General features: G+C 48.5%; 1 protein-coding gene across 1 annotated transcript; it reads left to right on the forward strand.

The window, feature by feature from the left end:
• Positions 1-70: 70 nt before the first annotated feature.
• Positions 71-15,118, forward strand: COCSADRAFT_181786 (uncharacterized protein; the record flags this gene model as incomplete). The annotated part of the gene is made up of 2 exons (XM_007702430.1): positions 71-8,595; positions 8,659-15,118. 2 exons carry the CDS (start codon positions 71-73, stop codon positions 14,735-14,737), a joined length of 14,604 nt encoding a protein of 4,867 aa, XP_007700620.1. The 3' UTR covers positions 14,738-15,118.
• Positions 15,119-15,291: the final 173 nt, after the last annotated feature.

Consider the following 15,291-nt stretch of genomic DNA (forward strand, 5'->3'; position numbering starts at 1 on the left):
AAAACTATGGGTAGGCGCCCCGAAAGTCTCTACAGACATGGATAGAACAAAATCATGCAACACTGGTAAAATGGTAAACATCACTGCGCTTGCCACGGAGGCGCTGAAGCCTGGTTCGACGGACGATATTCTCGTTCAACATGGTGGATTATTATTCACAGAGCTGTGTGCGCGCTGGATCCAGTCTGGCGCTGACACAGAGGCCAAAGTGGCGGCTTTTGGACGAATTCTAGCACTTGCGCCTCATCTTGCCGAGCACGTGGAACGTTTTTTGGACAATAATTCGAATTCGTCCATAATTGGCCCTCAGGCTGCAAATTCTTCAGAAGCGCAGACACTTACTTTGCGCGATTCGGATTTGGTCGAAGTGTTGCTTGGAACTTTTCGACTTCTCAGCTACGACTGCAAGACTTTCTCTCACTATGTACGGCCCCGTGTTGTGGAGAGTCTGTTTCGCCACCAAGATCGAGTTGTACGGTATTTGGCTGTACGAGTATTTTGCTTGTATGTTCATACAGCAGATTATGCAACACAAGAGAGGATCAAAAGAATAGTTGGAGGCGGAGATATTGACGGATTCTGGGAAGGACGTCAAATCGATTACCGGTTCCTATCATTATGGGAAGAAAAGAGATGGAAAGATTTGCAGGAGAACATGGATCGGCAGAATGAGAGCGCCACGGAGCGTTCTGTATCTATAGATCAAGAACTATCGCCTTACACGGTCAACGTCAGTGGCGTCCTTTTGCCCCGGTTAGATGGACATCCTTCGGAGGAGATGCCTTCTGAACTTGTATCCACAGCCACCACAGAAGCCAATCTAAAGAACATCGCCCATGGTCTCCTTCAATCGAGTCCAATTCTGCTCACTGGTCTTGCCGGGTCTGGAAAAACTTTCCTTACCCGTCACTTTGCCTGGCAGTTGAATAAGCTGGAAAAAATGGTTACTCTCCATCTTAACGAGCAAAGTGATGCGAAGCTTTTGATCGGAATGTACACTACTGGTACAAAACCAGGGACGTTCAGCTGGCGGGCAGGTGTTTTGACCACAGCTGTTCGAGAGGGGAGATGGATCTTCATCGAAGACTTGGATCGAGCACCAAACGAGGTTATCAGCACACTTTTGCCTCTAATAGAACGCGGTGAACTTCTCATTCCTAGCCGGGGAGAAACCATACGAGCGGCGCGAGGATTCCGCATCATTGCGACAATGCGGAGTACTCTCAATCCACGAGGCCAGGAGATCGTACCCCGTCAAAACATGATAGGCCATCGATTTTGGAACTGCATTACAGTTCGAATGTCCCAATTGGATGAGTTCAGACACATAATACACGAAAAGTACCCGATATTGCAGAAGCATCTGTCCAGTATTATGCAGGTCTATGCTCGACTTCTCAACCTCTACTCGGACGCAAAATTCTCATCTGAGAACGGAACTTCACTTCGTGCTTTGACTCCAAGAGACCTTCTGAAGTGGTGCGATCGGATATCCATACTACTCGCACAAGCCACGTTTAGTGACGCGCAGAAAGACGACATCTTCATGGAGGCCTTTGATTGCTTTGCAGGAAGCTTACGTAGCGAATTGGCCCGTCAGATGGTAATGGACTGTGTGGCCGAAGAGCTCCATATCGATCCACAGCGACGCGATCATCTACTGAGAAACCGGGAGGTAAAACTGCATTTACCATCGAAGACAACATCTTCCGGTACCATTCAGATAGGCCGCGCCAGATTATCTAAGCATAAGTCGTCGAAAAAAGCAGGCACCGGACGACCATTCTCCACCAACGACTACACGTTGCGTTTACTGGAAAAAGTTGCTGTAGCAGTTGATCGTCAAGAACCGCTTCTTCTCGTTGGTGAGACAGGTACTGGAAAGACAACCTGCATCCAGTATCTGGCAGAGCAGCTTGGTCGCAAGCTTGTAGCATTCAACTTGTCTCAGCAAAGTGAAAGTGGAGACTTGCTCGGTGGTTTCAAACCGGTCAATGTCCGCAGTCTCATCATCCCACTCAAAGATGAATTCGATGAGATTTTCGACACTACTTTTTCGAGGAAGAAGAACTTGCGGTTTCTCGAGATGCTGGGTAAGCGTGTAGCAAAGGGCGAGTGGAATCGCGTTTGTGCACTTTGGCGCGAGGCGTTGAAGATGGTTGATGCAGCCAGAAAAAAGCATGAGTCGCACACTTCATCCCCAGATCCTGAAGGTGGCCAGCCTAAGAAGAAGCGGAAAACTGACACTTTGCCGGCGAACTTCCCCACTGCACGATGGGAAAAGTTCGCATCTGATCTACAAAATCTCGAAGCTCAGCTCGCTAGTGGCTCAGAAGCATTCGCATTCTCTTTCCTCGAGGGTAACATTGTAAAAGCAGTGAGAAATGGCGACTGGGTACTTCTCGACGAAATCAATTTGGCATCTTCAGACACTCTAGAGGCGCTGACGGATCTCTTGGGCGGCGGCCCGGATGGTAATCCGTCCATTCTTTTGACCGAGACTGGCAATGTTGAGCGAGTAGTTGCGCATCCGAACTTCAGGGTATTCGCGGCTATGAACCCCGCAACAGACGTAGGCAAGAAAGACCTACCTCCAGGCATCCGGTCGAGATTCACTGAGCTATACGTTGAAAGTCCAGACAGTGACGAGAAGAGTTTACGCAATATTGTAGAGAAGTACCTAGGCGGTGATGGTACAGACCCGGCAATTGTTCGAGTAGCACGAGATGTTACCAGTCTCTACCTTGAGATCCAGAGGCATGCCAAAGCCAATATGCTCGTGGACGGTGCAGACCAAAAAGCTCATTTCAGTTTGCGAACTTTAACACGAACACTTTCATACGCCCGAGACATCTCACCACTATGCAGTATCCGACGAGCGCTGTACGAAGGATTCCATATGAGTTTCTTGACGTTCCTAGGCAAAGCTTCAGAAGATTTGGTTGCCCCTCTGATTACCAAGTATCTGTTCCCTCAGAAAGCATCAATGAAGGCTGAACTCGGCAAGCCACTCCAGCAGCCGTCAGATGGCCGAGGACATGTGAAACAGGGCCATTACTGGCTTCGTCAAGGTGCACATCAAGTCGAAGAGCAATCACATTACATCATCACACCGTTCGTGCAGCGAAACATGAACAATCTCATTCGAGCGGCCTCGACACGGAAGTATCCAGTACTCATACAAGGCCCTACCTCTTCAGGTAAAACAAGTATGATCGAGTACTTGGCCAAAAGATCTGGTAACAAGTTTGTTCGAATCAATAATCACGAACATACCGACCTCCAGGAATATCTCGGTTCTTACATTTCTGGCGCCGATGGTAAGCTCATCTTCCAGGAGGGTATCCTTGTACGAGCTTTGCGGGAGGGTCACTGGATAGTGCTTGACGAACTTAATCTGGCACCTACGGATGTTCTTGAGGCACTCAACCGTCTTCTTGATGACAATCGTGAGCTGTTAATTCCAGAAACGCAGGAAATCATTCGTCCCCACGAAGACTTCATGCTGTTCGCTACGCAAAACCCAGCAGGTCTTTACGGTGGACGCAAAGTGTTATCAAGAGCTTTCCGTAACCGTTTTCTGGAATTGCATTTCGACGACATACCTGTGGAAGAGCTTACTGAAATCTTGCATCGCCGTACCATGATTCCTGAGACATGGTGCAAACGCATTGTTAAAGTTTACCGAGAACTGTCTATTCTGCGGCAAGAGAATCGTATCTTTGAGCAAAAGAGTTTCGCCACACTTCGAGACTTGTTCAGATGGGCTCAGCGAAAAGCAGACACAATCCAAGACCTTGCGAATAACGGATACATGCTGCTTGCTGAACGCGTCCGTAAAGAAGAAGAACGTGTCGCAGTCAAGAAGATTTTGGAGACTGTGATGAGTGAGAGGGGCCCCAGAGTGACAATTGACGAGGACCAGCTATTCAGTGTGGATAGCCTGTCAAACATTGAGGGCCTTGGCAAGGGGGTCTCGACTGCCAACAGCAATGTGGTGTGGACTCGCGCGATGCGCAGGCTGTCCGTTCTTGTTGCTTATGCGCTTCGCAACAAGGAGCCTGTCTTGCTCATTGGAGAAACGGGATGTGGAAAGACGACAGTCTGCCAGCTACTTGCAGATCAGTTCAACAACCGGCTTCACGTTGTTAACGCTCACCAGAACACTGAGACGGGTGACTTGATTGGTGCCCAGCGACCTATCCGAAATCGAGCCGCCATTGAAGAATCGGTCAAGGAGAAAGTGTTGGAGAGCCTTGCGAACGTTCCCAGCGAGATCCTCCAACATGACCCACACTCAATGGGATACGAGGACCTGCTGTCGCTGTATGATAGTGTTGTCAAGAGTTTCCCTGATTCAATACCGGCTGAGACCCGAAACGATATACAAGTCCACCGAGTCAAAGCCGGAGCGTTGTTCGAATGGTCAGATGGTAGCTTAGTGCATGCGATGAAGCAAGGTCACTACTTCCTTCTCGATGAGATTTCGTTGGCTGATGATTCTGTTCTTGAACGCTTGAACAGTGTTTTGGAGCCATCTCGCACTATCCTACTTGCCGAAAAGGGGCCTATAGACTCCTTGATCACAGCAAACAAAGGCTTCCAATTCCTTGCAACCATGAATCCAGGTGGAGATTATGGCAAGAAAGAGCTCTCACCCGCGCTTCGCAACCGCTTTACTGAAATCTGGGTTCCGGCAATGTCTGACCTCGATGACATTTTGGAAATTGTACGATCAAAGCTGAAGCCGGAACTTGTCAACTATGCTGGTGTCGTTGTATCGTTTTCGCAATGGTTCAACGATAAGTACAATACCTCGGTCGCTTCCTCCATATCCATTCGTGATACTCTAGCATGGGTTTCGTTTGTGAATAACTCTGCCCATCACAACCCGATTTTTAGCATTGTGCATGGCGCTGCGATGGTTTTTATCGATACCCTTGGTGCTAATCCTGCAGGACTTTTGGCAATCTCTGCATCAACAATCAATGCGGAGAAAAAGGCATGCCTCGACCATCTTAGCCAGCTACTGGGGACGGATATCACGCCCATGTACTATGGTCCTATCGACATCGTGAACACGGACGAAGTCTTCCAACTAGGTGCCTTCTCAATTTCAAAGTTCTCGCTAGCATCGTCGCAAGCATCTACTTTTGCGCTTGAAGCTCCAACGACACAGTCCAATGCGATGCGCGTCGTCCGCGCACTCCAATTACCAAAGCCAATCTTACTGGAAGGAAATCCCGGTGTGGGTAAAACTACGCTCGTGACCGCTCTTGCGAAAGCCATTGGCAAGCCATTGACACGACTCAATCTGTCTGAGCAGACAGATTTGATGGATCTGTTTGGTTCTGACGTACCAGTGGAGGGTGGAGCTGCGGGAACATTCGCCTGGCGCGATGCATCTTTCCTCAAAGCCATGAAGAGTGGCGATTGGGTCTTACTTGATGAAATGAATCTGGCATCTCAGTCGGTACTTGAAGGTCTCAATGCTGTACTTGACCATCGTGGTGAGGTATATATCTCTGAGTTGGACCAGACATTCCACAAGCATCCGGATTTCAGGGTCTTCGCAGCACAGAACCCTCATCACCAAGGTGGCGGCCGCAAAGGTCTGCCTGCTTCTTTTGTCAACCGATTCACAGTGGTATACGCAGATGTCTTCCGACCAGAAGACTTGATCCTCATCTGCGAAAAGATCTTCCCATCCATCGAAAAGCAAGAAGTCACCAAACTAATCCGCTTCGTGGCTGAGTTGGACGAGCAAGTAGTCAATCGTCGCGCTTTTGGAAATCTTGGCGCCCCATGGGAGTTCAATTTACGAGATACGCTGCGCTGGCTTCAGCTCCTAGCCAGAACTGACTTTCCAGGGTCAGCAAGAGACTTTCTTGATGTTATCTTTGTGCAGAGATTCCGAGCCGAAAACGACCGCAATCGACTGCTCAAGTTGTTTGAAAGCCAATATGGTGCCCATGACTCTCGAATGAGCCTCTTCCACAACTTGAGTCCGAGCGCCATTCAAATAGGCCTTGGTCTGCTTCCTCGAGATGCCGCTGTCACCCGTTCAGATGCCGTGTCACCACTTCATGTTTCTCAGCTCGGACCCATGGAAGCTCTCGTAGTCAGTGTCAAGCAAAACTGGCCAGTCATTATCGTTGGTCCGCCGGGCTCAGGCAAAACTGCCGTGATTAACCAGCTAGCAAGTTATGTTGGCACTGACCTTGTCACTTTCTCCATGAATGCAGATGTAGATGCGATGGATCTTGTTGGTGGATATGAGCAGGTCGACCCTATGCGAGAAGTACATCAATGCCTCCAGAAGGTCGAGGCAATGGTCCGGAGATACATTGCAGCCTCTGAGCAGCCTCAGCCAGCCTACATCGAACTGTTGGAATTCATCCAAGCAGGTTCCGCCATGCGTATTACTGAAAATTTGCGCCCAATCCTTGACCTAATTTCAACTATCGATGTTGAAGGGGTTATGCTGGCTCAAAACTTACAAAGCTCACTTCAGGCTTCAAGTGAGCAGATTGATGGCGCTCGTTTCCAATGGGTTGATGGTATTCTCATTCGAGCGCTCGAGCAAGGCAAATGGCTGGTTCTTGACAACGCGAATCTCTGCTCAAGTGCTGTTCTTGATCGACTGAACTCTTTACTGGAACCGAACGGCTATCTTTCTATCAACGAACATTCGACTTCCGATGGGGAGGCGCGCATAGTGCGACCACATCCCAACTTTCGCATCTTCATGACCATGGACCCAAAATACGGCGAGCTTTCCAGAGCTATGCGCAACAGAGCAGTTGAGATATGTCTGCTTGAGTCAGATCAAGACAAGAAGGTGGTTCATAAACCGGTCGTACAATACGCCCTCGACTCAACTAGCTATCGCTTCCGCAGCTTTCAAAATCACCAGGAACACCTCTCCATGACTTTGCAGCAGCATTTCGAGAGCTTTACTATACAAGATAACGAATTGCTAAAGAGCTTCACAAACCAAGTTCGACAAGGGCTCGTGTCTAATGCATCAAGTCAAACGAATGGCGTTGCCAACAACAACGACATGCAATTGGACCTTGCTAAGCCGGCAGCTCTACTGGGGGATAAAGTTTCACATATTGTGCATTTCCTTACAGGTACATGGGGGCCGCGTTCACAGGCGCTATCAGGACGACTTGCGACTGGTACACTAGTGCAGCTACTTCCGTTCCATCCTTTGCTGAACGAGCTCTTTGTCAGTCAAACGGAAGCATCCAAGGACTTCAGCATAACTAGTGCATCGATTTATGAAGTCATGCTTGACCTATACAACATGCAGAAAGCTGTTCAAGAGCTACCATCTGCGCGATTTGAACGGCGAAAGGAAAAGCAAAAGCTGCCTGCTTTCCTGCATGCTTATTGCCAAGGGCTGATAAAACTCATCGATGGATTCTGGAAAGCACTCCAAGAAGACCAGCAAATTGGTATCGCATTCCTCAAGCCACTGAGGAGAATGTTTTGGGCCTTTCATGAGCTTGCCACTGCTCCAACCTTCGATCGCGCAACGTTCCAGACATATCTAAAGATGTTAGCGTCTGCGATTCCCAAATCCGACTCATCGCTCCCTGTTGTTCAGACACTCTCCGTAACTCTCTCCAAGCAGGTTGGTACCTTTGGGGCCGATGTCCAGTTGACAACGGGACTAGGCATGGAACGCATCTGGCGTGTGTTCAAGCCATCGACACCCAAGGATCAGCAACAGTTGGCAGCTATTCTTGAGCTAGAGGCTTTGGCTGATAGATTCGATGCTATTATGTGGCAGTCAATTCTTCGCGTAAATGAAATGATTCAGATACGCGAACGTATCGCCAGTTCCCTGGACCTAGTTCGAAGAGATCAAGTGGATGCTCGGGAGCTCGTCACCGCACTCAATGCCGCAATCCAAGAGCTTGAGAAAGGTATTGGAGAAGACAGCATGCTCATCACACCCTACTTTGAGGAAGAGTTCGAAGGTCTATGCCAGTTCTTGGATGTCGCGTGTCAAGACGAGTCTGCCGTGCAAAACATACTTCCCACAGCTGTTATTACAGCCACACGAGCCAAGTCATCTCTCTTTGCCCGGAGACCGACAAAATCCTCTCACGACATTCCTGTAGATTCTCAGAGTGCATCGGAGCAATTTGCGAAATTTTACCGCTACCTGGGCCTTACGCGCCAAACAGCGAATACGATGGTAATTCAGGACCGATTCCATACATCAGTGATTAGGAAACTCTATGGAGCAGACGATGTAAAGCTCGCGCAGCTTGACCGTTTTGAGATCGAACTCCAAGTGCTATCACAGCAGATGTCATTGGATGCGAATCTCATAACCAACGGCCAGAACAATGCCCTGAGGGATCTTTATACCAAAATCTACAACCAGCTTATCGCATCTCATTCGAATGAAGTCCTGCGAATTGTAGACCAAAGCCGGATAGAGTTCTTCCCCGACACAAACATTCACGAGACATATCGATCAACTCTGGAGCACGGTATAGAATCCTACTTTAAAGCTTCTACTTCTGTTATAGACGCTGCTGCTTGGGTACGGCTGGGTTTGTTCGGACTCCAGTTGTACGTACCTAATTACCCACATGACCCTGCCCTACGGCCGACGATCGAGCGAAACATGTTTAGCATCGAGAAGGACACTCTGTTGAACGCATTGAGTGCTTTGAGACAATTTCAAATCGATTTCACTGGTCAAGATACTAGCCTTCACATCCGGCAGATTGAGGAGACTATCAACAATATGGGTGAAGAACCACCAGTACCAGCAATTGTCCGCCCTGCTATATCCGAGCTTGACAGCCTGCAAGGCGAATTCACAAACCTTCTCAGTACTATACAGCCTCTCCTTAATCATTCCATTTCAATGGAAGAAGCTATTTGCGATCAAACGCTGCAACAAAATCTTATTCGAATTGTGCAGCGCCTGACTGAAGGTTATCGAGCGTATGACGACATCACAGACACTGCAGTCGGGTTCCTTGTATGCCTTCAGGTTGGTCTCATACTGGGCCAGATGGAAAAAGAGAGGACACTTCACAATGCTACCGGAAACAGCATTTCTTATATCACATCGAGAACCCCTTTCTTTGGGCAGTCGCAGCCTTTGGAAAAGCCAGAGTTGCTCTTGCGGACTATGGAGGCAGGTTTGGGTCAGTCGAACCACGTTGTAGACTTGAGGTGGCACACTCTACACTCCATGCTCTTCCTTAAAAGCACAGATCCTCAAACTTTGGCTCGCCCCGTAGCCAGGAATCTACTGCACGATCTGTTCGCTAGTCTGTACGGCGATTGGAAGACCAAACTTCTCCACGATCAAGAGAAAGAAGCTAAGAATTCGAGCTTATACACGTACCGAGGGCTAGACGATGACACAGATGAGAATGATCCAACCCTCTTTCCCGACTACGAGGCGGAACCAGAATCACAGGACAAGCAGCCCACGTTACCATCGAATTCTCGAGATTATGCCATTCGACTTGCTGATATTCATTCCGAACTTTTCATCAACGGTAGAAACGCTTCAGACTCTATAAAATTTTTGCTAGAGTGGTGCACCGCTGAACTCAACCGTATTTCGGACGGTAGAGGACACGGTAGTAAACACGAAGATGCGCTCCCGGCTATCTACCTCGCTTTGGATAAGAAGATCAATGCTTTATCCTCAAGTCATGCAGAAAGACATTATAACTTCTACTTCGATTCCAATCTTTCTGAGACCAAGCGGTTCATTGCGCTCATACATCGTATTCAATCTCGTTATCGTCAAATTCGGAATGTGTGGCCAGAGCATGCCACACTCTCAGACGTTCTACGCACGTGCGACGAAGCTCTTGAGTTCCGACACGTTGATCCAGTGGCCAAGTTCATTACCAAAGCCGAGAAACTCCATGCTTATATGCATGAATGGCAAACTGTCACCAGTAAAGAGTACAGTGCTGCTGGACTGTACGATGATCTGACCAAACTACTTGTCAGTTGGCGACAACTTGAGCTCACTACCTGGGCACGGCTGTTCGACATGGAAGAAGACAAGTATCGGAGTGATGCCAAGAGTTGGTTCTGCGTGGCATACGAAATGATCATTGCTGCTTCGGAAAGCACTGATGATGACAAGGGTCTTCAAGTTCATGCCAAAGAACTACTCAAGTCATTGGAGGGTTTCTTTGAGACAACGACCCTTGGCCAGTTTGAACAGCGCATCAAGCTCCTACAACAACTTCGTGAACACGCGTTCATGCGTATGCAAGATGTAGATGCATTCCGAACTGTGTATACGTCGCTAAGCAATTTCCTTGCCTACTACTCACGCCTCGAGAAGCCGGTGCACGAAATGATCGCCAAAGGTCGACAGAGTCTGGAAAAGCAGATTGTAGACGTGATCAAGCTTGCCAGCTGGAAAGACACGAACATTGAGGTGCTGAAACAGAGTGCGAAAACGAACCACAGGAAACTCACCAAGTTAGTCCGCAAATTCAGGGCGATACTTAGCCAACCCGTATCCAGCATCACAAGGGCGGGCTTCCCTGATGAAACCCACCTTTTGCAGGATGTTTCCTTGATGGCAGTCAGCACAGCCGTCAACCCTGCAGCACTTGAAATCTGCGAAAGTAGTATACCAGGATGGATGGAGCGGCCAGCGCGTTTCAAGAATTTGGGCATCACTGCGTCCATGATGCGCAATCTTGCTACACCAAAGGCAGATTCTGTGGATGGCGCTTCATACATTAGCGAGTTCATCAGTGAGCTCTCGACATCAATTGTTGAGCTTCAAAAGGCCACGCCAACCACACTTACAGAAGAAAACAAGGCATCTGTTCAGCATCTTAAGACACAAAAACGCAAACTCTATGCCGATACCATGAAGGAACTGCGGCAAATGGGTGTCAACTCTAATCTGAGTGTAGATACACTGGTCAAGCAGGATGAGCTTTCGACAATTCTTTCAACAATACCGCTAGTTAGGTGTGACCAGGATATCGGACGAGCAGCAGAGTACCATTTACACAAAGCTCTCAACATCATGCCGCAAGTCCGTTCAGTCACTAGGGAGCATTCTGGCGATCTAACTCCGAACGACGTAGCAAGAAGCATTGGCTATTTAGAGGGTTTGCTGCATGCATCTCTCAGACAGCGTATGATACTAAGCAGAGCTGCACAATGCCTTGAGCAGATCCGTATTCCGCTTTCCACAATTGCAGAGCTTAGTAATCCGGATCTTGGAAATATTGCTTGGGTGAACGAAGAACATCTCGAAGCTGCCACATTTACCCAAACTCAGCTTCGATGGCTCTCTGCTATGTTGACAACCGGTACAGAAATTGTCAACGCGCAGGCAAAGCTTGGAAAGACCAATGAAATTGACCGTCTGATCCACCAGATGCGAGAGAAGGCTGTCAAGACCTCTGAGCTTGCAGACTTGCGTGACCAACTCCCAAAGTTACCGCCTAATCTTCAATCTGAATCGCATGAAGCTTTGACCAAGTCCATCAATATTCACTTGGCGGATCTTCGGAACGCTTTCCAGGAATGGCATGCTGGTAGTGACATGATAAGACCAATCCTTCGGCATATCGAACCATTTTTGTTCGACTATCCTCGTACGGACCTTGCTCTACCTCGAGAGAACCCACACACCACACTCGATGCTCATGTAAAAGAAGTGTTCTCTTCTTTGGATCTTGTTCTGGGATCAATGCAGGATATCGAAGTAGCGATGCAGACCATCCCCGCTTCAACAGACGATGCTTCTTGGCTCGTCAAGGAAGAGCAAGCACTTTCTGGTGCTCTGAATTCCTTACATGCGCCACAGATTAGCGAAAGCTTAACGTCAATACTCGATAAGATTCAGCTACTCTACAAGGACGCCAATCTGAAATCTATGGCAGCTTTGCTCTCTTCTCTCAAGCCAATCCTTGAGCAGTATATGGCATGTCACAAATCTATCTTGAAGCGCTTCGATGCATTGCATGCATCGACAGCAAATCTGCTGCATCGTTTGTCAAAGTCTTTCATTCAGATTGGAACGCAAGGCTTCTGTCAACCTTCGGAAAAGTCTGACGACAACCAGAAGGGCAAAGATGACAAGCTCGAGTCGGGAACTGGTCTGGGTGAGGGCGAAGGTGCTGAAGATATTTCCAAAGACATTGAAGATGACGAAGATTTGGATGATCTAGCACAAGAGCAGAAAGGCGAAAGAGAGGGCAGTATCGAGGAACAAGAAGATGCCGTTGACATGGGAGACAAGGAAATGGAAGGTGAGAGCGAGCAGGTGGAGGAAAAAGAAGAGAAGGGCGATGAGTCTGGTGAAGAAGGGGACGACGATGCGCAGAGCGAAGTTGGTAGTGTTGATGATCTTGGCCCTAGCGCTGTCGACGAGAAGATGTGGGATGATGGCAGTAAAGAAGAGGACGCGAAAGACAAGGAGGGCAAAGAGGATGTAGGTACAGAGGATCAGAACGAGCAGGTTGCTTCTGATCAGAAAGAAAAAGAAAAGAGCGGCGAGGACGGCGAAGACGGCGAAGAGGAGGAGAAGGACGAAAAGAAAGATGGTCAAGAGGATGAAGAGATGGAAATGGAAGGTGAAGACCAGGAAGAGAATGTTGGAGCTGGTGAGACCGAGCAGATGGACCCGAATGCAAAAGAAGAAGAGACACTGGATCTCCCTGAAGATCTTAACATGGATGGGCAAGACAACCAAGACAAGAAAGACGACGACCTTGGCGATATGGATATGGATGATGATCTCCCTGACGATCAACCAGATCTTGAGGCCGAGCCCGATCTCCCTGATACCATGGATGAAGAAGTTCTTGCTGAACAAGAGGGTGAAGAAGAAAAAGAGACATCTGGTCACATCGAAGATGAAGAACAACCTGAAGGCGAACAAGAAGAGGAGATTGACGAGCCAATGGATGATGACGCCGCTCCACTGCCGGACGATAAAATTCCAGAAGACGAAAAGCGTGACAAAAAAGATACCGACCAGGCTGATTTGAATGCTGAGGCCGGCGCTGGTATCGAGGCAAATGAAGAGGCACACAAGAACAAAAACGAACAAGCTTCTGCTAGCGCTGCGAATCAAGATGAAGGCCAAGAAGGAGATTCTACCGAACAGCAACAAGCACCTACAACTGAAGAAGGCCAACTTGGAGAGACAACAGCCCCAGAAGCTGGTGGTCACGGCGAACAACCTGAAGAAACTCATGAGAAGCAGTCTTTCAAGAAGCTGGGTGATGTACTGGAAAAGTGGTACAATCAGCAAAAGCGGATCCAGGATGCCAAGGAAAAGGACGAAACTCAGACACAGCAGATTGACAAAGAGATCGATATGGCTGATGCGGACTTTGAGCATCTTGGAGACGAGGAGCAACAAGCCGATACTCAAGCTCTAGGCACCGCGAACGAGGATCAGGCTAAGGCTTTGGACCATGATATGGCAATGCCAATGAATGAGGAAGAGGAAAAGATGCCCATTCGGCCTGAAGACAACGATGATGAGTTGACTGGAGCTAATAAGGATGTTGATATGGAGGATGCCGAGCCGCAGGATGATCAGGGTCAGGATCAGGAGGCACAACAAACACAGTCCAATGCAATGGAAGGTCAGCCGCAAGCTTTTGTCGGAGAGCAGCGCCCACTGCCTGAGCACGATGATGAGGATATGGCTGATGATATCTCACTCGACGATGACATTGCATCAACCACTTCTTCTGCCGACAACATCGAGACTCAGCTATCTCTAACACATCTTGACCCGTCTTCCATGGACCCAACATCTGCTCGCGCCCTCTGGCTCGCTCATGAGGCGTCAACGCACTCGCTCTCTCAACAGCTTACCGAACATCTCCGTCTCATTCTTGCACCCACCCTTGCTACCAAGCTTCGCGGTGACTTCAGAACTGGAAAGCGCCTCAACCTCAAGCGCATCATTCCTTACATCGCATCAGGCTACAAACGAGACAAGATCTGGCTTCGACGCAGCATGCCAAGCAAGAGAAGTTACCAAGTCATGATTGCGCTTGACAACAGTGGCAGTATGGCTGATAGCGGAGCTAGCAATCTTGCGCTCAAAACCCTCACGCTTGTCACTCGCTCTCTTTCAATGTTGGAAGTTGGCGAAGTCAGCGTTATTGGCTTCGGTGATGAAGTTAATGTCGCCCATGATTTCGATAAGCCCTTTACGTCCGAAGCTGGAGTACGAGTTTTCGAGCAGTTCGGCTTTGATGCGAAGAAGACAAATGTAAGAGGCTTAGTCGACAAGAGTCTGGAGTTGTTTAAAGACGCCAGACAGAAGGGCAGTAGCTCTGCGGGCGAAGACCTCTGGCAATTGATGCTCATCGTCAGTGATGGTATTTGTGACAATCACGCCGAGATTCAACGTCTTATCCGCAAAGCCCAAGAAGAGCGCGTTATGATTGTCTTCATTGTCATCGATAGCTCGGCTACAGCTCCTTCTGTATCTGCACCAAAGCTGTCTGATGAACCCGCAGCGCAGCCGCCAGCGCCAGTCAAGGAGCAACCGAAGACATCTATCCTAGATCTGGAATCAGTCATTTTCACGCCTGAAGGCAAGATCGTGAGGCACAAGTATATGGAACAGTTTCCATTCAGGTATTACCTGGTCGTGAGGGATGTGAGGGAACTGCCGGGTGTACTTGCTGGGGCTTTGAGGCAGTGGTTTGGAGAGGTTGCAGGAAGTGCCTGAGTGCCATGACATCTATCGCAATACCTTGAATCTGAGGGTTGCGTTAAATCAAAGCACTTTCTGGAGAAGCAGTGGTAATTATTTAGGAGTATGGAGAATCATATGGGTGTGGGGTAACATGATTTTCACTTTCAGGCGTTATACAACAATTGTCTTACTGTCAACATTTTCCTTGCGAGGCGTAGTACTAGAACATGCATTCAGCATGATATTGAAATCACTTCAGCTTACAAAATTGGGGGCCATGCATGACCTGATGCATAGTTGACCCGAGCACTTTTCTGCTGTTATCAGGCTGATTCGCTCTTATCCCACCCAGTCGTGTAACCATCGGTCTATGTATATCGACGGGTGTTTGTGCCTGCAACAATCAATCAAGCTATGAAATCCTTACTTATGTCCTCCATTGTTTTTGTCAGCATTGCAACCTTTCACATCCTTGATTCTACTCCTACGATAAAAGCCTTTCAACCCATGTTCAGGAACACCGTGTATCACTAGTTATGCGCTACCTGCATTCAACTAAGACGCAACCGCCAACGAGGCCGTCCGGT

Source organism: Bipolaris sorokiniana (assembly GCF_000338995.1).
Source record: "Bipolaris sorokiniana ND90Pr unplaced genomic scaffold COCSAscaffold_8, whole genome shotgun sequence".
In the NCBI taxonomy this organism is placed as follows: Eukaryota; Fungi; Ascomycota; class Dothideomycetes; order Pleosporales; family Pleosporaceae; genus Bipolaris; species Bipolaris sorokiniana.